Source organism: Mastomys coucha, unplaced genomic scaffold, assembly GCF_008632895.1.
Source record: "Mastomys coucha isolate ucsf_1 unplaced genomic scaffold, UCSF_Mcou_1 pScaffold15, whole genome shotgun sequence".
In the NCBI taxonomy this organism is placed as follows: domain Eukaryota; kingdom Metazoa; phylum Chordata; class Mammalia; order Rodentia; family Muridae; genus Mastomys; species Mastomys coucha.
In genome coordinates, this window is record NW_022196897.1 from 52,312,573 (window position 1) to 52,337,031 (window position 24,459).

General features: G+C 37.3%; 1 protein-coding gene across 10 annotated transcripts in view; it reads right to left on the minus strand.

Moving 5' to 3' along the window:
* Positions 1–24,459, minus strand: part of Scn3a (sodium voltage-gated channel alpha subunit 3) — a 110,880-nt gene that overhangs the window by 52,325 nt on the left and 34,096 nt on the right. Inside the window, exons 3-13 of one of the 10 annotated variants that reach the window (XM_031370463.1) lie at positions 23,189–23,307; positions 21,769–21,858; positions 19,331–19,459; positions 18,524–18,615; positions 17,448–17,720; positions 16,984–17,047; positions 14,588–14,729; positions 13,670–13,876; positions 7,354–7,644; positions 1,310–1,657; positions 165–297 (exon numbers count right to left, since the gene is read on the minus strand). In XM_031370463.1, coding sequence (XP_031226323.1) covers positions 165–297; positions 1,310–1,657; positions 7,354–7,644; positions 13,670–13,876; positions 14,588–14,729; positions 16,984–17,047; positions 17,448–17,720; positions 18,524–18,615; positions 19,331–19,459; positions 21,769–21,858; positions 23,189–23,307 — 1,888 coding nt within the window. Of the gene's footprint in view, positions 1–164; positions 298–1,309; positions 1,658–7,353; positions 7,645–13,669; positions 13,877–14,587; positions 14,730–16,983; positions 17,048–17,447; positions 17,721–18,523; positions 18,616–18,705; positions 18,798–19,330; positions 19,460–21,768; positions 21,859–23,188; positions 23,308–24,459 lie in introns of those variants that run through there. The other 9 variants (XM_031370470.1, XM_031370469.1, XM_031370466.1 and 6 more) reach the window with 9 other exon arrangements.

The following is a 24,459-nucleotide window of genomic DNA, read 5'->3' on the forward strand; positions in this document are numbered from 1 at the left end:
TCTCTCTCTCTCTCTCTCTCTCTCTCTCACACACACACACACACACACACACACACACACACAGCAAGTTTAGACTTGAAAATCCATTAGACTGTTTGCAAAAAGAACCTGTGGTTTACAGCAGATTGTCAACGTGAAGCCGACTCTCAGAGTCTGCATCTTACCCTCCATGGTGTTGGTCAGGATACTGGCTATGCTCATGGCTCTTTGTCTTCCAGAGGAATCCTCCAGCATTTCCATCGAAATCTGGTAAGAACTTAGCCTTCTCTTCCTGATTTCTGTTTCAGTGGTGGTACCCTGCAAACCAAATACTGATGGCTCAAACCACCCTTCTCCATTGACAACACAGAAGTATATTGCATCTCTCTGGAAAATCATGCTTCATGCAAGTTTTTTCAGGTAACAATTTCAAGTAAGGCATTAAGATATTAAATAGATTATCATATTCTATAAACATGTTTTTTAAATACCACAGATACTTTCACAAGAGCTCACTGGCTAGATGCAATTTTATAAAGCAATTATTTTACACAAGCATTTTAAACAACATGGCAATGTTTGGGGTGGGAATTTTTATAAGCATGCTGTAATCAGTTTTTCATTTAAATACAAATTATTCTTCAACTTATAGCAGTGAGGAATAGATCACTCTTTCCACAAAGCTAAATAGTATTATATAGTCTCAAGGCTTGATTATTTTCTTTGAGGCTATATTGACATACTGACATATATGGGCCATTTTTTCCATGCACAAACACAGATGTACAATGAAATGTGTGTGCTTTCCTGAGATTTCTTTATTTCCATATGCCATTTCATCAACACATTTTATTTTGGAATATTTTTTCAAATAGCACTATAATATCGACAGATGTCTAAAACTGTCCATCGTCAATACTTTATTCATTTCAATATTTAATTTTAAGAATACAAATGTTTCAGAATAAGACCTGATGGATGATTATATAATTTGAGGGAAACATTAATAATGAAGATTTGATTGTGAAAGTGCTCATTATTTTGTATTTGTAATAAATCTACTGAAGTTATAAATTTGTTCTTTATCTCAGATTCTGAATTTTGAGTACTTTTAACCTAAAAAGCTAATAGTTGCTTGCACACAAGTCAACTTTGGGTTTTGTTTTGTTTTGCTTGTTTTTGTTTTATTTTCTCATTCACTTAATCATGTTACTTTTAAGCACTTTCATTTGGAGGAATTAGGATCACAGAACAGGTTCATCTGCCCAGGACTGGATTTTTGTTTCAATTGAAGTAAAGTGTGACTAGTAGCTGGTTTATGTATTATCACCTCTGGCAGAAGCTGTCCAGTAGGTGACGTAAGAGCTGAGGGTCCACCCACCAAGGAAACCACACCATTGCAATCCACAGTGCTGTGCATCTTCCCATTTGCTGGAAGCCCTGGCACCATCCTGGATGACATACTGGCCTGACTAACGTTACTGTTGCGTCGCTCTCCAGGTCTGTGCGGCACAAACAGTGAGTCTCTCCTGCTCTCGCTATCTTCAAAGGTGCTGTGCTCATCATCAGCAAAGTCATTCTCAGACCCCACGTCCTTCGCCCGACCTCTGAAGCTGAAAATGCTCGTTTTGCTATTGCGTCTTGGGGAAAACAGGGAGCCACGGATACTCAAGAGCGACTGAGGAGAAAGCAAGGAAGGAAGAGATCGGGGACAAGGGCAGGGTGGGACATTATTGTTTAAAAAAAATCTTAAGATTGCAGAAACTGTTTGCTTTTGGGTTGCTGTCAGCTTTTTCTTAAATACAGGCAAATGGAATTCAGGGGAACACATAGGAATTTCCTTTTTTTATTTTGAAGACCACAGTGCAAACTTCAGGATACATTTCATTATAAAGCATGCCACTCTAAGACTCCAGGTTCACAACTGACTAAATTCACAAGTACTTCATCTAAGCTTCACTCTCAAACTGGGAGATGGAGTGTGTTATCACACTGGTGGGATGGGAGGGGTCCACAAGTAGGAAGTAACTTTCACTGCTCAGTTCTGTGATCTAAAGGGCATACAACTAGGGAAAAAATTGCCTGAGACTGTTAGTTCAGATTTAAATATCAAATTCTAAAATACTTAAATCATTAACTTGATAACTACAGTACTAAAAAAGATATCATTGTATTCGTGTTCTCCTCTGGCTTCTACCAGGAAGGTCTCTAGACCATGTCTCTACCCACATGGGATGCATGTCACAGAACTTATCTTCCAGATTTTCTAACCATTTCCAACAGGACGATCAGTGATTCACATGATCTGAGGGTCTATGTGTCACAGCAAATGTCTAAGAGGATTTCTTAATGGTACTCTGCCTACTAAAAATTTAACACTAGCTTAAAGAACCAAGGAATATAACAAGACTGACTGGAACAAAGAAGTGATTCTTGGGACTTCATGTTAATTCCACTACGGAGAGCTAGGTAATTCACAATAAAAATACCTGGGGCTTTCTTGGATTTTTATTTCCCCTTCCTGCACTGGGTAATATAACCCTGCCTCACTCAGTGTTGGCGAGGCAAGCATATCCCACTGGGCTACACTCCCAGCCCACAAACACATTTATCATACACATTTACAAATAAATCAATGAGCTATTCCCTACCAGAAAATAGGATGTAGCTTATATCCTTCTTTGACTCTTTGAATGGATTTTAAACTGCACTGAATAGCTCAGGATTAATTTTCCTTTGGTGATAGTTTCTAAAAATACTCCTGGTCAAGCAACGGAATGTTTGTTTGTTCTCCATGTTATTAATAATGATATTTCTTTTTGCTTCCTTTCTTGTTATCTTATTCTCTGCCCCAACACACATACACAGACACACACACACACACACACACACACACACGCACGCACGCACGCACGCACGCACACAACATGTAGCCATGTCTGAAACATGGCAGCAGGCACGTGCTTATTGTACTACCCTTGGGAAGCAGAAGTTGGAAGACTGAGAACTTTAGGTCAGTCTGTGTTGCTGCATTGCAAGATTCTGTCTCAAAAACAAATCAAATCAAAACAGAAGAGACTAATATGTACTAATATATTAACATATACATATATATGTTAATTCATTAATCAAGCACTGGCAGCAACTGGTTTGTGCTTCCATTTTCTTCTCCAATATAAAGCCAAGTATAATCTTGGAGAAAACACAGGAAAACCAGATTGAGATTCAGTTCGTTTTTGTTTTCTCTTTTTTATTTCTCTACCTGATTAGCCTAATTGATTATCTTGGATCTCATTTTTAAAACTACGTGTATGATTTTCCCCAGATGACTGCCTTTGTCCTTTGGAGCTTCTTAAAAGGAACTTTTCATTCTGAAATGTGTCTCTCATTGAGTAAATTCTCTACAGCACCCAGTTCAGACAAGAGTATGAAACCAGTGCCAGGCACGCATTAGACTGATTGCTTATCCAAAAACTTAAACGCTATATTCTTCACTTTAAGAATACTGACATACTTAATCCCACCCTTGACATATATAATAAAATATTGGCTATAGGAGACTGAGTGCTTTGAAACTTCCTGTACAGAAAACTCTATTTTTGAGGAATTAAATTTGGGATTCTGAGTACATAATGACTATATATACCACGAGTTCATTTGTTGGAAACATAATTTCATGATGGGACAGTTTTTAGAGATAGCCCTCATGAATAGATTAATGTTTTTCTGAGTGGCACATCACAGAGTTTGTTCCCCTCTTATCTCTTCTGAGTGAGGCCATTTGCCCTCCCACTCATAAAGCTCTCTCAGAAACCATGGTGAAGCCATCTTCATGTTCCAGTTTCTAGATTATATGTCAACAATAAGATCTGTATAAACAACCTAGTCTGCAGTGTTTTGCTACATACACACACACACACACACACACACACACACACACACACCATATGGTGAAGACATAGTAGATGTGATTATGTAACTTGGATTTTCAGTCCACCTTCCAGCCTACTCTATACCCAGAGAAGAATAGACTTACATTTCTCTCTGGTACAACTTACATTAATTTCCAGGATGGTTAAGTATAATAATCTTATTCTACCTGTGTTCTATAACTGTCTCTGGAAGTGAGAATTGCTTATGTTACAATCCTTGCGGGTATGTGATATGGTTGTACATCTATAACATATCTGAACATGCCTAAAACTGGTGTGTTTTTATGTCTGGGTATTTTTTAGAGGCGGTCTAGATCTTTGAGTTTATTTGAACTTCTTTTCGCTCTTTGGAAAGTATAATAATGGGTGTGGGCACAGCTTTCAAGGCAACAGAACCAGAAAAAGAAGATAACAAAAATAGCATTCAGAGAAAATAAACCAAAAATAACACCCTTGTAAGATGTGGCAGAGTTAAGGGAATACCCGCAGCTGTGGCAAGCTTTTTTTCTAGAGAAAGCTTTTATGCTGAACCATTTCTCCTCGCCTCATGCCTCTCAGAGCATAAATTACAGGTGTTGGCTTCATTTTGTTTTCCTCTGTTCTAAAAAGATAAGTGTGTGGACTTTTTCTCCAATCTCAGTAATAAAAGAGAAAGTGCAAGTACTGATTCTGTGACATAACCTGGTATGTAAGGTCCAAACCCAATGTGGGTTGTGAACAATGAAGAAGATACAGGGAATGAACAGGTGTTTTAGTAGACTTTGTAGAATGAGTGTTTGTTGGAAACACTCTTTTTGTGCCACCTCTCAACTTAAATACATCAGCAACTATATATGGTTATAGCTATAAATCCCCTGGTATAAAATACACAGACCCAGTGCTTCCAAATAGCAGGGATAAAAGTCCCCAGGAAGAAGCTCTCTATAATATATATTTAACTAACTTCATGATGTACAATGACTGTGTTAAATGATGCCTATAGAATAAATAATGCAATAAATGTAGAATAGCATCCACATTTGCACCAGTGGAGGAAGACAGTGCGCCCATAACTAATGATTTCTCTGCTTTGATATTCTTAGGAGATTTTACTTGAAGAGATTTGTATTGTTTTGAGCATGCCCAGTCGATTAGTGTTTGTTGTCCCTGTTGCCTTCCCAGACTCTCTTTATAGAAGAGAAAGCCTTTTGACACTATACAAAGCAAACACTCTAAAGAGTCTCCGGCATGGTACTTCTTGAAAGTACTGCATTAATGGCGTCTTTTTCAGCTAGATTTGGAGATTCAGTACTCATCAGTATTTCCTTTATGTTTGACGGTCTATCCATCTAGCTATCTACCCAACTAATCCAGCATAATCTGTCATCTTCCATCCATTTATCTACAAATACACAAGGAACTGTTCAAATGCACATATCGCTTTTGTTTTTTTGTGTTCAAATATTAACTACCAGCTACCTTCTGCTCTTTCCTCTCTGTGGTACCCCCAGCACCCAGCTACCCAAGCCTCATTGCTCTATGAGGGTTGCTCATATAAATATTTCTCAACATCTCTTCCATTGGACCTGGAAAGGGGTCCCATGGTATATCTTCTTCCCTTGACCCCTCCAAAATCTGAGAATGTCATTTCAAACCATCCAACTTAAACTTTTATCATCAATTATATGATTCCCGTTCCCACAGTATTTATCATCATCCAACATAGTATGCAATGTGCCTGACATGATTATTATATTAATTTTAGAATAAAGTTGTATTATATCAGTGAATGTCATCTGGTTTTTCATTAAGGAATTTTCAACATCTACAGAGCTTTCTGTTACAAAAATGGCAGTTGTGATGATTAGTGTTAATGCTCAAATTAATAGAATCTTGAATCGCCTTGAGAATGGGCCTCTGAATATTTTTGTAGAGATTTATCTTAATTGAGTTAATCAAATTGAAAAGAAAACTAATCCTAAGTGTGAGTGGCACCATGCATGGGCTGAGTCCTAAACTGAAGCAAAAGAGAGAGGGGTGGCAAGTGAAAGACTCATGGCTCTATTTCTTGACTATGGATGCCATAGAACCATCTGTTTCCAGCTCATGTTTGACTTCCCTGCAATGACAGGCTATAACCTGGATCCATAAGTCAGAATAAACTCATTCTCACTTACGGTACTTTCGTTATCACAGCTATTGGAAAAGAAACCAAGACAGTGCTTAATCAATACTTGCAGCTTGAAGAAAGTAACATATACATTTTTAGACAGGAAGGGAAATAATCTCACTTTCAAAAGACATACAGTTGTCATGCAAACATCAACAGTATACATGTGCCTTCATAAATGATTGAAACCATTCAACACATTTTTAGTCTCTTTCACTAGAAGTCATCAGTTTTAACTTTTCCTTAATTACATAGGATTCCTATGTATTGCTTATGTAGCTCTTTAAAACAGTGATTTTGAGGTTAAAGCTGTGAACTCAATGATATTCTAGGCTGTAGAGTGAGACCCTGTCTAAAAGTGAATGATATTAAAGCAAGAGAGTAACCACGTATTCTACTTGGATAAAATTTGTGATTGCCACTCTCTTTTTGTCAAGGTTTTATGATAGTCACTATTACTTGCTTTATTAAGAGGATATAAGCTGTGCTTGAATTACAGCTTTTTATTTGTTTGTTTTTGCTTTACATTGGTTAATATGCTCCTCAGGGCATGGATGATTGTGTATAGTTTTTTGAGTAAATTAATATAATTTGAAGAGTTTGTAATTTATGGTTTACAATGTACTAGTAGATAAAATAGACCCCAAAGTATAATGGCATTTATCTCGATTTTCAGTACTATTTACTGTTTGAGTTTTGTAAACCTTATTTAAGCTAAAAGAATCAAAACTACTTTGTTGTCTCTAAAAGATATGCTAAAACTGGTACTGTGAAGTGGATGAGTGGCTTTAATTCCCACCACTAATTGACTAACTTTAATGTTCCCTCTTCAAGAGCAGTTAGATTGTAATTCTTCTTTCCTATGTAATATGTCATGACAATAAAGACTCCTAAATTGAGTTTTCATGCTAAAGAAACAGGCAAGTCTTGAGACACTCCTTTCCAGAATTCGTATATATGCTATAATATTATCTCCTATAGTCAAAGTAGAAGCTTCGTAAAGAAGCCAAGTTTACCAGAGTACTTAAAAAGGAAAAACGGAATAGAGGCTTCCTATATAATCGCAGTGAAATTTCCTGAGAAACAGGATATACTTTTAAAAATTCAATGATATGTTCTCAAAATTGTAAAATGTTTAATGACGAAAGTTTTGCCTGAATCGACTTTTCAAAATCCCTAAGACAATTAGTGATAGATTTAAAAATAACGCAATGCTGCCAGCATCCGCTCACACAAAGGACACAGTATAGAGATCTATCAAAATCCGATAGAGTGATTTATGGATCATCAGACCTGATGGGGAGAGCACAGCTTCTTGTCGCTGGTCAGCGGGTTCCCATCTAGGGAGAACAGGAAGCTCCTTCGCTTGACGCTGTCTTCTGATTCCGACTTGGGAAACCTGTCTCCTTCGGTTCTGTGGTTTCCCTCCAAGTGCTCCCTCTGTCTCCTCTTCTTCCTCCGGTTCCTCCACTCCTTGGCACTCTTGGAGCTCAACTTGGAAGCTTCTGAAGAACTCTCCAGTAGTTCTCCTAATCCTCCTATCCCACTGAAGTCTCTGGATGCTGCCGAGGCTGCAGCCACTGCCTGTTGAGAATCAATGCAAGAAGCTTAGAGTAACCGCCCAGGAGCAGGAATGCAGAGCAGCCTACGGCCACCTGTGATCAATAGGAGAGAGAATCCTGTATTCTGGTTTACTTAACAACAACCTTTTAAAAGGGCATAACAAGATGTGCATCAAAGCAAGAACAGCCCAGTGTAGCATCTGCTTTGAACTGGCCTTTACTCTAACTCCTCTATTCAAGATGGACATTTGCTGACCTGAAAGAACTTGTCTATATTCAAAGCACCTGTTTCCTTGGAGGTAGATCCTCTTTGACTGCTGTCCCTCTTCTCTCAGGGACTGTTCCTCTTCTGTGTGACTGTGAATAAGCTCGTGGTCCTGATTCATTTGTTTGCTTTTCTTTGAATTTTGTGACATTTAAAGCTCAGGGTGTGGTGGCATACATTTATAACCCTGGCATTTGGGAGGCAGAAGAAGGAGGACAGGGAATCTGAAGGTAGCATGGGCTACATGGACCTCATCTCAAACCTAACCCAAGCCAAACCCTTCAGTCTGTGGTTCTCTTACCTTACAGGGCAGGGCCACCATGGACTGCCTAGCTACTTCTCATCTTTGGCTTGGGCTACACCTAGTCTTATGGTTCACACCACTGGGGTGTTTTAATGCTAGACAGTGCGGCATAGCACTTTTGGTTGTAAAATTTTAAATGTTTATACATTTCATGTTGTAAGTGAAAAGCATATCTATAAACAATCCACTATTTTTTTTCTTAAGAGTATGAGAACATCTCAGGCATTTTCTTTGTGTATCTTAGCATCATGCATTCTTATAAATTTTGACTTATAAGATTTATCAATGAAACAAAGCCAGATCTGTGGTTAAAAAAAACATGGCAAATGCTTTGCATTTTTATTGTAGGAATAATAATTTTAGTCTGGAAATGATTTAACCATGACTTAGCAAGGATACGAAACAACACAACATGTATCGAGCCAAGTGCCCATTAAGTATGTTCCTGTTTTTAAACAGAAGCTCAGAGTGGAAAAGGTTAAATTAGGAAAATGTTGGTCACATATTTTTACATGTGTCATTATAAGAATAAACAATTCTATCTTCCTCTTGGAAGTCACATGAGCATTTCACTCTTTCCCTTACAGTGCCTGGTGTACCACCTGACCTAGAAAGCCCTCAGCAAATATTCTCTGAGCAAAGATTTAAAAGTCATCTTACAATCAATTGTATGATAATGGTATAGAGTGGGGGACAACTTAGCCTTGGTTTTCAAGATCTCATGGACAGCTTTGTGAGAACGGAGTATGTAGGGACATTACGTTATAAAAGGGATACAGGTAAAACCTGTTTAACAAATTTTGTCACCTCTACGTGCTTTGTCCCTTCCTGAGAAGAAGCAAGCCCTCTCCAGTAATGTTGTTTTTCAACTTTACGTCTTCTAAAATAAAAAGCCCTAAACTGAAACACACCATGTTGCAGCAGGATCTCTGTGGGCTGTTGGATACTGAGTCCCATCTTCAATTAAAATATGTGTTTATATTAAGCACCAGACCCATGAAGGGCCCCAGATTTAAGCATTGATATGAGACAAGACCTCCATGAGCAACTGAAACTGTTCTGCAGTATGTAGCTGGTATGATAGTAAGACAGTCAATATTCCTTTGGAATCTTGGTTGTCCATCATTTGTTAAATTATGCAGACATGAGGAATAGTGAAGATGCTGCAAAATATAACCATTTCTGTGCAATAAAGTACTTGTTGGTAGCAAGTCACAGCACAGAGTGTGTTAGGCATAAGAGGTACATAATATGTATTGCTGAATGAATGAATACACAGGTATCTTTGCTCTATCCAAATAAAGTCCTAGTTTTCCTTTCCTCCTTGTAGAGACACTGACACAGAACTGCCAGAGCTGATCATTTATTGACTTGTTTGTCCCTGGACACATAGGAAGTAGTGCTAATACCCTCTGGCCACGGTCCTGAAGTTATCATTCACTGAAATCACTTCTGGAGTTTGTTTTGCATATGACACAATTTCCCTGCCTATTCTCAGTAACAGTTCAAACAATTCAAAACCAAAACAGATTTTTTTTAAAGGCAACAGAAGCAACCTCCGGCACAACACATTTTTCATGTCACTCATCAGCTCAAATCTGTCACTGGTTCGACTCTCAGAGCTTGGCCAACTCCCTCAAAGGCAGATGTTTCCTGTCGTCGCTCATGTCCGTGCACCTGTTTATGCCCAACCTTGTGATGCTGCCAACTTCCTGCTTGCTCGGATTAATAGTCAATTGTTCACAACTAACATTCTAAGTTCCTCTTATAACCTATAACAAATTAGTGTTTAATGTTTGAGTAGGTGACATTTTCTTAGGTCAATTCTTTATGACTCAAACTGCATAATTTATACTATATCTATGTCCTTAAAAATACAATCACATGACTAATCCGTCATTTTAAACATGGAATCAAGTTAAAAACCCATTCAAAGTCATAAGACATTAACTACACATGCTTCAGGTCTACCATTTTGTAGTAGATCTACTAAATATCATTTCACATTGAGTCCTATAGCTTTCTCTAATATTTTCCCAGTAGACCTAATGAGCCTGAAGTAGACTAAACTGGGTAATATTGAAGTTTAAAAGTCACTAATTAAATACAGGGTATAATTATAGGGATTGAGGATAGAATACTTTGGTCTAATGTTAGCTTTTCCATTTTTAAAACTTGCATTTGATTTTGTGAATCCACTGAGCTGTGTACATTTCTCTTCTACAAACCGATTAAGCCTTACCAGACCCTTAACAAACGTTAAATACGAATGAAAGCATTGCTGTGCTGCATGCTGTCATTGGCTAGAAGGCACGTTCTAAGGGGTTCTAAGTGATGGAAAGACCTGGGCTTCATTGAGGTACACACAGCTTCATGGTGCACCAAGTCACTTTCTGATCCTCACTCCATCACTCACCAATCATTATTAACCATGTTATCAATAAAAACTAAAATGGACTTGGTACTCTGATTTCCACTCCCCATTCCCTCTCCCCTAAACTATGTTTTAAATGATGTAAAGCTAACATATATCCAATCATGTTGATTTGGCCACTACAATCCAAAAATTGATAATTTAGTGGAGAATGGCACATTTTAGATGATTTAAACATGAGGTAGACAAACAGCTCCTTTAAACTCTTATTGTTTATAATAGTCTAAACCCAGCTTAGGGTTTCATTTCTCGTTTAAAAGACTGTACATTTTAAATTTATGTCATATTTTACCACAAAGTGGCTGTATTTCAGGGAAAACTGACCTGACTCTTTAAACTGTGCTATCAATGTAGCTTCTACAAGTTAACTCAGAATTGTTAAAAAATTAATTTGTGATTCTATCATTCCAATTATACACTATAATTCAAATGATAATGAGATCTATGTCTATTCATCTGAAACAAACAAACAAATAAACAAGCTATAAAAAGCAGTTGGTTGAGCATTTTACATGGACTTCTACTTCTGGTCCAGCTGGACTAGCTGGAGGTAGATTTGCTGTCTCCTGAAATAATAAAGGAAATGAAAAGGTAGATAAAATTATGGTTCTGAAGACACTAAAGCTCTCATCAAGGTGCTCTAAAACCCTGGGAAATAGTAAAGCACCAAAGCTCCATCAGTGCTGCAAGTCATAAAATTTTGAACTTTTGGAAATTCAGTGGAAGGCAATCTCTGAACACTTTCTGAGTGGGGGAGGTGAAGCTGAGAATGCAGGGTAACCAAGGTGCTATGGTTCACAGAATAGGAACATAAGGAAAGGCTAAAGAAGAAAGAACTGTGGAGCTTTTAGGAGATCCACCTTGAATACTGAGACTACTCAGTTGTGTGTGTGTCTGTGTGTATGTGTGTGTGTGTGTCTGTGTGTGTGTGTAATGTGTCTCTGTGTGTGTGTGTGTGTGTTTTCCTCAGGAGAATATTAGAGAGAAGGATATCTCCAGTCACACTAAACTACTTGTGTACTGACTGCCTGCATTGGTAAGCATCTCATTTTAAAGAACACCGAGTGGAGTATTTAGGAAGGGTTGTCATGCAGTTGTGGGTGACTAATCATCTTTAAGTACTACTCTGGTCCTATCTGCCAAATATTCAACTGTTAGAAGATGTGAAACATCAAATTGCTAATTCATGTTGGAACTGTTTCATCACAAAGACCAAAGATATTTACATGAATACAAAAATATCCAGCAATTCCCAAATGAACGTTCTAGAATTCATTTGAGGATTTTCAGAACTTTAAAAAGGAAAAAATGAAACACATGATAAACACAAAAAAATTAATCAAACCATACCAAAACCAGAAACAGACAAGAGACAAAGACATTAAAGTGATGCTACAACTGTACTATACATGTTTAAGATACTAATGAGGAACAGCCACAATGTTCAATGTTCAACTAGATAAAATTAACAGCAAATTAGGCAAATATAGGCAAAGATAGTCAACTGGAAGATATTGAGATAGAAACTATCTAATCTGAAGTAGAGAAGCTTAGTTTAAAACTCATTTGGAACTACAAAGAATCAAAATATCTTTGAAAAGATATTAGTATAACACAGTCATCTATGAAACTTACTATAAAGGTACAACAGTTCAGAGAGTACAGTGCTAGTGTAAGAGACACTATAACAAATACATCAGCAAGCCAGATTAGAGTATACTAGAGTATTCACATATGGACATTGGCTTTTGACAAAATGCCAAGTGAAATTTAGCAGAGAAATGATATCGTATTCCCAATATGGTTTTGAAATAATAATCTTCCTATGTATACAAAGCAGAATATATACAACTACCATTTTATGTACACATTCACTTAAAATGTGAATTGAGCACAAGGTAATGCAGAAAGTTGTATAGCTTTGGGAGACAATATGGGGCAAATTTGAGGTGCTTATTTAAAAATAGTTTTTTAAAGCATTAAGCATTAAGTCTAAAAGTAAAAAGTCAAAGAAATGTAGTGAACTCTGCTTAATGAAAATAAAACCATGTGCTTTAAACCTGTTATGAGATGAATGGAAAACCAGGTCCAGCAAACCATACGTATGTCAAAGTCTTATGCCTGTAGTGCATAATGACTATGTCAGACACAGTAAGAAAATAAACGACCTTAAAAATGAAAACAAAGCCAAACCAAAGAAAAAGAAAGAAGATGAAGTGTCTGAAGGTTTCAGTACACACTTCAGAAAAGAAAGGCACAGAAGAAGAAAAACACAGAAAGTTGTTCTGCTTCGTTAGTTGTTAGAAAAGTACAAATTATAACTGTAAAGAAATACTTGTAATTGAGGCCCATGAAAAGACTAGCTTTGCCCAACCTTATCAGTGATAGGAGGGATGAAGGGAGGAATGACCACAATAACAGACATTGGTCAGGCTCCTGCATGTCTGCCCATAGCCTTCATCTTCCAGTAAATAGAGCGCACACCCACACCTTCTAATCCAATCTCGTGTTCCCACTTCTTCAAAGTATGAATGTCTCAGTCACTAGATCTCCAGCCTAAATAAACTTCAGCACTGAAAAAAAACTATTATTTCTTAATTTCATATGCCTTTCTGGTACCTTAGTTTGAACAACAATATAGAATATAGAAACCCCAAAGTAGCCTTAAAAGAGCAGCCATTCACAGAGGTTTCTTGAAAACTTTAGAGATGAATTAACTGCAGAATATAGCTTCAAAGGTTGCTATTGAAATGGTACATTAGTAGTTGGAAATCTTAATTGTGTTTCTTAAATTCAACCCTCAGTTTCCATGAGAATGTTTTATAATAAGCCTCATCCTTTATGAATACCACCCTGGTAGCTAACTACTTTATGATGTCTAAAAAGTTTATTTGATGCTAATTGTATGAACGATTTTAATTTTGAGTAGACTGGAGTCTTCTAATGTCAACAGCCACATACAAGACAAAATGGTAGCTCCAGCTCAGTGGCACCAGGCAAAGGAGCCTAGTAAGAGCAATAAAGAGCCAGCTGCCACTGCGTACCTGAGCCTCCTCCTGCTGCTTTTTCAATTGCTCCAACATCTGCTGAAACTCCGCCTCTTTCTGCTCAGCCTCCTCCAACGTGGCCTGATTCTGTTCCTCATAGGCCATGGCCACCACAGCCAGGATCAAGTTCACCAAATAAAACGAGCCCAAGAAAATGACCAGGACGAAAAATATCATGTACGTTTTCCCAGCTGCACGCAATGTCTAGTGTAGAAAAGCGATAATTTCGTTAATGTTTTTCTATAGTATTCCCCCCCAATATCAGATTGCAATAGCTAAAAATCATGAAATTGATGTTTGTTAATATCCAACTATTTTGACCAAATAATTTTTGGTGTTAAAATGAACAAATATGTACATACAAACATAGCAATCAGTTTATCAGCAGTATGACTGCCATGTCATTTGACATAAATACATTTCAAAATAGTACTTGTTTAATCCACATTAAAGTATCATTATTAGGTTTCCAAAAGCAGGGCAACACTATAAATGCCATGCTTCCCAGTCTATAAATTTAGTTAAATATACTTCATATAAGAAATTCTCCATACATGAATTTGCATAATGTGTTGTTTATGTGTGTGAGTATATACTTCATATAAGAAACTCCCTGTATAACTTTTCTGCATCTATTTTTAAATATCTGTACTTTCAGAAGGAAACCCATAGGCAGAGGGTCTTTTATTTATAAAACTTATTATACTGTGTGTATATGTGACTTTGTGTATGAGTGATCTAGTGGTGAGGGAAAGGAAATAGGGGAGGGGAGGAGAGAGGAGAGGGTGGAGGGCTCTAGGGCTACTCCCTCTTATACTGTGACCTCCCGAATGTCCCTGAGTGTTATAAAGTAGTACTGAGCATTTTGTATGAGTTCATCGACACAAATCCCACTTGTGTAAATTTAGTCCCTACCAATTGATAAAGATTCTCCCAGTAATCTTGAGTCATGAGTCGAAACAACGATAAGAAGGCCCAGCTAAATGTGTCAAAGCTTGTGTAGCCATAGTTGGGGTTTCGTCCGGCCTTCACACAGATGTAGCCTTCTGGACATTGTCTGGGAAAGAAAGAAGCAATGGTGAGCACAGAAGAGAAAGTGCGGCTATTTCTACCAATCGCCCTTTATTTTTGGGAATTGTCGAAAGCCAGAGTCATTCTCTGTGACGAGGTGTTCATTTCCAGAACACTTTAGCTGATTGCTCACAGGTGAAATCTGTTAGAGACATCATCCAAAAAAATGGAAGAACAAGAGAGTCAAATTTATGGCCATTTAGAAGAGCAGGGGGGAATCAGCCAGACATTCCCACTCTGAGGTCATCATTATTCACTCTTTATAAAGTGCTAGGAATCAATCATTTTAAATTAAGGAGAAATCATCAAAAGGTGAGAAATAAGTCAGCGAGATCACCTGTTATCCAGTTCTGTACAGCTGTCTAAAATAACCTCACATTTCAGAACATGTGATATTATGGGGAATGAGGAGGATGGTATTTCCTGTATCATGACGTTCTTGTTTTGATATCAATACATCATGGTTAAGTACAGTCTTTGCTGATGTCCTCAGTTTTTCCTTAGCACCCTTCTGTCCCAGGTAGGTTTCTCCCCTCTTAAGTTTGCATTTTCTTCCCTTTCTAGATTCTACTCTTTGAAATAGAGCGAGAATGTGCCATGGATATTTAACAGCTCAAAAGTGGCAATCTCTTTAAAGGCAGGGTATGTGCAAAAATATACCTGGGACTTTACTGTATGGGATATTTGTCTGCAATCTGTAAGTTTTCATGCATTTTATATTTTGAATATTTTATTTCTTGCTAAAAAGTGCCATCTTTGACCTCTGGGAACTGTTGGAATTGGCACTTGTAACAGACAACCTCCATGACGTCATACCTTGGTTTTCATTTTACCCACTAGCACATTTTAACCTTCTCATGTATTTCAAACTAATCTCTTTCTATTTCCCGAGGCAGTGCTAGACTCGGGCCCTCCTCTGATAGCTCTAGTTCTTCTTATGGAGAACAGTATCAGAAACCAAAGTCTTGGTGGCAGCTGGCATTTATTGCTAGTAAGACCTTAGTTCTTTCTGCCCCCTCCCTCAGCTGATAGAACAAGAAGGTACATGTGTGCATTTTGACTTGTGATATGCACACACACAAGCACATAGATACGTCTATATGTAACCATTCATGTTTATAGTGAGCTGTACTTGAAGATCCTCTTTTATGTAGAACTCTAACCCATCAGCATAAGGATCATCCCAGACCTTTTGCATTGCTTGTTTCTCTACATTCTTTGTCCAGTCTGGAGGATTACTCAACGTCATAAATACACAGTTGGTGAGTAGACTGGCTCCCACCATCTCTATTTCCTTGGCTGTTCAACACAGTATATACATACAAGGGTGGCAGGACTGACTATTTACAATACTGTGGGAAACACTTCATCGCTAGGCAGCTGCTCTTTTCTCCTAGTATCACAAGCTTTGCTCACGTCCTAAATGTTCCTAAGGTACATTTAGGAAATATTACTCTTACTACCTCACATGTTAGAAGATGTTTCATATATTAATGCTATCTTTAAACTTTTTGGCATATAAATTTTTTATATTTCATTGTGGGATACACAAACCTACCTCCCAAAGCTAGATCAAAACTATTTTTATCTGTGTGCCATGACTTGACATTAGCTTTATGTATTTATGACTACAGAATCATAGAGAGTACCTTTCCCACCTGACATACACTGTGCTTCACTGAGTTCGCTTCCAATCATGAGTCCCTTTAAACCCTGATCTGTGGTTCATGTCTGTTGTTTCATCCTTTTCAGACATCACATGGTTAGAATCTTGCAGTGCGTATCTTTTTCAGGTTAAATTTCTTTTTCTTCGCACATATGAGCATGAGTTTCGGGTTCTGTTATCATTTGACAATGCTTCATTATGTGTGCTTACAACAGCTTATGTGTTTATTCGCAGATGTAAAGACATCTCACCTGTTTCCAGTTTGGGCTGGTTTATGTATACAGCTGAGGACAATGGTAGCATGCAGGTTTCTGGGTAAATATGTTTTCTAACTAGCTGGCTCTCTATCTGGCAATATGGTGGTGAGACTATGTTTATTCTCTAAGAATTTTCCAAACTCTCTTTCCAGTGATCATCTATGGTTTAGAGACTGCACTTCCTAGAGAGGCAGTCATTCTTTATTATTTACACATATGGTATTTCTCCCACCTCTTTTAGATTAGAACTATTATTTATCATCATCATCATCATCATCATCATCATCATCATCTACTATTTACTATTTCCTTCTTACCCTGCATCGGAGCCATTTCCACAGAGTAAAGGATCTTTTTGTCCATCCAAAACATAAAAGTGGCCTGTTAATATAGAAAATAACCAATTTGAATCCATAATAATTCTATTTACTTTAAGGACATAGCAGAGTTTGGGGCTAGTGCAGTGAGATGACTCACTGGCTAATGGTGCTTGCTTTTGACCTTGATGACCTGGATTTGATCTCCAGGATACACATGGTAGAAGGAGCGAAGTGACTCCCACAAGCCCTCTGTGTGCAGTTGTGCACTGGTGCATCCACCATGCACCCTCCTCTCCCAATAAATTTAAAGAATTCACCAGTGTTTCATTATTTCAGTCATTTCCCAATGGTTCATCAATAAAGCTGATCTAGAAAGTGGCTTCATACACAATCTGAATTGTTTATACTTAAAAACTCACTCAGCAACACTAAGGCTAACATACAGTGGCAACGAGTCTTACTGTCATCTGCGGTATAATCCTTCCAGCTGAATGTGCTCATTGTTACATTAACAAACGTCCTATTTGAATCCATTGTGCCATTGAAGTAGGAAGTGGTATTGGTTTCAAAAGCAGAATCGCTTGGGGGCCACTGCAAGCATTTATTCCTCAGGTTGCCCATGAAGAGCTGCAGCCCAATTAGAGCAAAGACACTCAGACAGAACACAGTGAGGATCATGACGTCAGACAGCTTCTTCACCGACTGGATCAGGGCCCCCACGATGGTCTTTAAACCTTTGAAGAGAGAACTATAGGTCAGCTTAGGAGAGTGATATATGACGAGAGTTCTTAATAAGTGCACACATTCCACATTCTCCATGAATGGTAGCTTGGCTACATAGACAATAAAAGCTCTGTATACAGTCTCATGACTTGCAAACAGATGGAAGGCTGATGACTTCTATATGAACACCATGCTGCCAGAGGGTTCTGAACCAGTGTTCACAAATCTTTAGGAAGTTCTGTCTGTGTGTTATCAAGTGTTGCCCCAAACATGTGGAATACTAGATTATTTCTTTCTTTCAATTTTGTGTTTCTTGAAGCGGTTTCTCTCAACCCATTCTTTCTGCCAGGCTGTAAGTAGCAGTGAATTAAAAGGCAAAAAGAATTTTAAGGCCCTAAAGATCCCATGCCACACACATGCTGCTCCATAGCCTTTCCAAATAATGATCTATTTTTGAAATAGATCTGGAGCAAATGGTAAAATACAAGGCAGTCGGTAAGGGCATGACATCGAAGCTTTGTCAGAATGCAGGAGAGAAGGCATCCATATTAAATGTGGGAGGGGAATTACAGAAACACTCATCGATGACAGGTGGGTATCTCATGCAGCTTTCTGTTAAACTCAGAGGCTGCCTTTAGGAATAATGTTGAAATTATCAACGCTTTAAAGGAAGTGAACCAACACTGAAACACCATCTGGCATTTTTGAATGTGACAGACTTGAGCAAAAAGCCACATGGCCAATGGTGGGGTTACAATTCCAATATTCTTATGGTATGATTAAAGTCAGCCTCGGTGTTTAACCTAGCTCTCACCTGGAATGACTGATATTGTTTTCAATGCTCGGAGAACTCTGAACGTTCTCAGCGCTGAGACATTGCCCAGGTCCACAAACTCTGTCACATATCTGTAATAGGGAGTCCACACACAAACACAATAACACACAAGAAAAGTTGGAGATATAAGGGCCTACCACCTTACACCGTTTTCTTCTTACCTGGAATTACAGAAATAGTTTTCAGAGCTCGCAAGACTCTGAAAGTTCGAAGAGCTGAAACATTGCCTAGGCTTACAAATTCTGTTACATACCTGTAGGATTAAATCAGAGTTACTGATAGGTTTGGCAAAGTTCATTTTAAGTGACTAATGCTGGATTGGCATCTAAAGCCCCTTGAGATGTACAAATAGAATTGATATAAAGCTCAGGATGCCAAAGGCTGAAAGCTGCCTTTAAGGGAAAAAAAATAGCTGTATTTCAATGTAGTTTTCATTTACATGATGATGATTGTTTGCAAAATTTATCATGGCACCATAGTTTCTATTAAATTGTAGTTAATAAGTAACTTGATTTTGATGAAGAAAAAGATGGTGGGATATAAAGTAACTCCATTTATTGCTCAAAGACTAAGGGACAATAAAATAATTCCATATGTTGCTGATTTGCTAGACATATCTATCTTTTAACAGTCTAATTCATATTATCATAATGTGTATGGTATAGAGTTGATCTGACTAACAAGAAAGCTCTGTATTCAAAACATGTCTTAAATTATTTTATACAGCAAATTTTTTCATTCCTTTGAATTCTCCAGACTTAAAAAAAAAAAAAAAAATTTACTCACGCCATCACGATGACACTGAAATCCAGCCAGTTCCATGGGTCACGAAGGAATGTGAAATCTTCTAAGCAAAATCCTCTTGCCAAGATCTTTATGAGTGACTCAAAGGTATAGATCCCAGTGAATGTATACCTAGGAAAAGTACCCAAACCGAGTTAGCAACTAGAGACAGGAAGTTAAAGCGATGGTTTTGTGAGCAAATGCTAGCTCTTTTTTTTTCCTTTAGTTTTACAAAATGTAGTGTCTTATTTGTACTTACCTAAGAATCTTAATTTAATTATTCTTATCAGACTGAGTGAAGTATCAAACTTACATGTGTTCTTGAAAAGCTTTGTTAAACTGCTTACGTTTTAGAACAATAGATTCTGGGAGGAGTTGGGAAGTGTGAATGTGGTGTGTGGAAAATGCACTGTGTGAAATTCTCAAATAATCAATAAAGATGTTTCTAAAAAGAATAGATTACTATATTCTGTACCCATAAGGGCAGTGTTCTAACTGCTAGTGGCCAATAAAAAAGAACTAGCCAAGTTTTAACTTTTGATAACCACATAGTTGGTGTCTTCTTTGAGAGGCCACATAGTATGCGTCCACTTATTTTTATTGAAATATTACTATCCAAGTTTTCAAAGGCTAAGCTCATTTAAGGTTATTACAGTGCATTGGGAATAGATTTTATTTCTTATTCTTAAGAGTCAGGCACAGGATTATAAAACTGCCTCCCATTTGTCTCTGTTTCTCCTTCACGTATATGTTTATGATCACATGAAATATATCAGCTTTTAAGGGTCTCATGTCCATATTTGTGTAAAATCCTCAGATCACAGATATACTAAACTCTTCAATTTAATTTTGTATTTGAATTTTGCTTGAAATTCAGCTTCAGCCTTCAAGGGGGCAAACAGCCTTTGAGTTTATGGGCTGCCGTTGTGTGTTCCAGCCCACTTCTCTATGTAATGACAACATAAGTTATTTTTGTTTCTTCCAAAAATAGTGGAGAGTACTTGTTTTTAAACACTACATCCTTTAAAAGCATAATTTGAGTTTATTTTTCAGAGTATGTCATCTACGCCATAGAAATATTTGATTGTCTTATGGCAACTCATTCTGTTCTATAGTCTAAAATAGCTTTATATGTGTGAAGTGTTAGGATCAGTGTTTGTGAAATTCTTTGGTGTGAGACATCCCCTAATAAGAAGGAAAAAAGGAGTAGTTACAGAAATCATTACATTTAGTTTCCCAGGCACATTCTCTCTGCTTCTCCACCCCTACTCAGCTCTATAGGTTACAGGGGCAATAAGTATAATTGGTACTTTGGAAGTTGCTGAGTGTTAAGAAGAGAAACACTTTACCATGTGATGCTTATATGTGCTTGTATTTCAGTTTGGATGTCTGTGAACTATGTGAAGTGACCTGTTTTCATCTCAGAGCTGAGTTACCTTACTATCTTATGTTTTCCTTAGATTCCATGTAGATTTGATTCTGTTTGGCTTCACTTGTTAAATTTTATTTATTATTTATTTGCAATGACAACCACAATTGTGACTGTCTCCTGCTACAATGCGAAAAACTACCAGACGTTGTTGGTTAGAAAAGGTATACAGTCACCTAACTGAAATGTGCAAGCCAAAAACTCTTCTAACACTCAAACTGTCTTAATGGCATGTGTAACATCTCAAAGATACTACGTTTCCCTTTAAAAGAAGACATTCAGGGCTAGACAGATGGCTGGTCTCTCAAAGGATACAGACTGTATTCTGTACTCCAGTCAGGGTATTTAACACCCTTTTTTTGGCTGTTGGAGCACTACATGCACATGTTGTATAGACATACATGCAGGCAAAACATTCATGCACACACACACACACATAGACACACACACACACACACAGACACACTAAAATAAAATAAAAAGATTTGTATCCAAATATACACTTTACTTGGCTTTTCATATTATGTTATTAAAATTAAATGAAAGCTATAGGCACCAAAATGCCTCATTTAGTCTTATTGGAAAAGTTTCTACAGAGTCAACTTTTATAGCTGTTTCAGTTTTGCTAAGTGTAAGTCACAAATGGTACCTGGTATTTCAGTTGAAATAGCTGCCTCAACCTAAGAACAGGATCTACTATGACAATAACATCTAGTAGAAAGTATTTTCAAAATTCCTAAATGATGTTTTGCTAAAATATAAATTGTTGATGAAGGGTGGCTTAAGTACAGAAAATCTTTATGGCAATCTCTTAAAGTGCTGAAAATAAAAATTGATGCTGTTTGCTCGCCTGCCATTCTCAAAACCATAGAATAAAGACAGAAGTGTTTAGCATGACTTCAAAAAACAGAAGCCACAAACAGATTGCCAGAGAATCTGAGTGTGTGTGTGTGTGTGTGTGTGTGTGTGTGTGTGTGTGTGTGTTTCATTTCAAGAACATATTCCTACTTACTCTACATTCTTTGTCCAGTCTGGAGGATTACTCAACGTCATAAATACACAGTTGGTCAAAATAGTGCACATGATAAGCATGCTGAATAAAGTAGATTGTAGTTAAGGAATAAATGTCCATTCATTATAGACACCTAAGATCTATCCAACACAAAAGATTCAGAAGCACAATTTAACAGTAAAATTAATCTTCCTTGGCTGGGTTCAGACCATGGTTAATAAGAAAAGTCAAAGCCTTCCTTATGGCCTAGTGTTCTCTCTAAAAGACTAGGAATTGATTAGGAATTCTCTTGTAAAAAAATCCTGAAGCAGCCTCATGGTGATGTAGCTCATTTCTTTATAGTTCTCAGCATGCTACAGGGGATGGTGTTTTGTGCTAACAAGGAACTATCATTAGCTATCGTGGTAGGAACGCTGCCCTTACCATTTCAATACAGACTGCACTGCACAGAAGTTCATATGACAGATAATTTTATTTTAAAATGTAAACACCTTCTAATATCAAGCTTGAGAATGAGAGAATTCATATGGGTTTCAAAGGGTTATCTCCTGTTTCCTGTGTCCATATAATAATGTATTTTACTTTATATAAGCCTGTTTTGAAGTTGCCTGTAGAAAATGCCCACCACCGAACACCATTTTAAATGTATTTTGTCTTTACTTCAGGATTTATTCTAATCTATGCTTATTCTTTCTATAACATGAATGGTTTATTATTATAGATTGCACCTGTATATGCCATACTGGGAACCAATTTGTCCCCTTGAACATGCTGAGCTAGTTTTGTACCATTGAGTCATGTTACAGATCCATAAAGAATCTCAAGGTTGGTGACTTTCTGATATATTATTGCCCAAGTATGTAGACAGATAGCAGTTTCGTGAATGTTTCCAGAAGGGAGAAAAAAAAGAAGGAAGAGAACAAGAAATAAATAGAGGACATGGGGGAAGGGAGAAGATGAAGGCAGGAGGAAAAAGGGGGTAAATTTGCTAGAGATGGATAGCCAATTAAGGTATGAATGTCAGAGTATTTGACAGTACATACAGTGACACCAGCTGTAGATACTACGTAGCATAGCACACTAGAATAACTGTAGTAGGCTAGACGTCTTCAGCAATGATAAGTTATTTAGTTGAGGATGAGAAAGGGAAAAAGGACTTGCTCTTATTTCTGCTATAGAGTATGGTTAGTTCATTGACAAACTTGCTAGAATGTTTCCTATTTGCTTCTAGAACCATGATAATAATTTTATGATAAACTCTATATACTTTATAAACAACAGAAGGACAATGGAAATCAATCACTTATACTAACAATGTTACCGTTTGCTGTGAAAAAAATTTATAAATATAGAAATCATGAGAAGGGCATTTCATTGAAAACCAACTGATAGAAACAGAATTTTCACATGAAAAGGATATGAGTGTACCAAAATCTTAATAGCAATTTTCCTAATAGGGTTTAGTGGAGTTAAAATATACAAGGCGGAGGTGGCGCTGAATCGAAAAATTGCCTTCCCTTTATTCAACACTACAAAAGTCTGAAAAAGAAAACATGAGAGAGGTTACTAGATTAGACATGCAGGTTTATTTGAAGCATTTACAACACACATCAAGAACTTTTACCTGATTTTTTTTGTACAAATGTGTTCATTGAGACCAGCTGAAACATAACCAATATCTTATTTCCTAGACACAGGCTGAGTGTTTCTCCCCTACACATATAGACACACAAAGGCCCAGTGGGCTATACTACCTTATCTGCCTCTAAGCCTCCAAACCTGTTGATACAAACTGATAGCCTTACACATTTTTAAAAAAATCAAATTAAAGAACTTTACAAAGTTCATTTCTATTTGCTGCCTGCCATCTGTCTCCAGCTTTGGTAACTTTTCAGGTCATTCAGTATATATGAGTGTTAAAATAATCTTTTATTAATATCAATATTTAATTATTTAATTTATTGAAACTAATAACCTCAAACCATCTAACTCTAGTTTCATGGTATCTCCAATCATTTCTGTAGCAGCTAAGTTGATCTAAGACATTTAAATAAGTTATAGAACCTGATTTTGTGTGCTCAGAATGATCCACTTCATAGCTTATACTGAGAAAAGACAGCTGCATTGAAAATTAATTTTAAATACATGACTTCAAAGGCCAAGCCACAGTTAAAAGTCTATGATCTAAAACATACAACGTCATCTTAGCATTTAAGCTATGCAGACCCACAACTACCTTTCAAGGCTCCCAGGATGGATCATCCTTTATTTTTTACCACTAGAGTCATCTCTGTTCCAGCCATTTAATCCACTTGTCAGTCCCACTCAGAACCTGTCAAACTCTTCCTCCAGCTGTGATGGGTGTGGTCCTAGACTCAGTGAAGACAGCTATACCTGTAGAAAGGTCTAAGTATGCAAGCTTATCCTACCTATCATGACCCTCATGCTAGAATGTCCTAAAGTTCCTCGGAGTTGTCAATATTTAAGTTTCAGGAATATAGGCAGATATTTAGGTGTTTTCTCCTCAGGTAACTCTAATATGCCAGTCTTTTTTTTTTCAGATTTTTTTTATTAAATATTTTCTTTATTTACATGTTGTATGATTTCTCCTTTCCCAGTTTCTCCCCCACCCCCCAAAAAAGAACAAACCCCTGTTGCCTTTTCCCTCCCCTGCTTGCCACCCCACCCTCT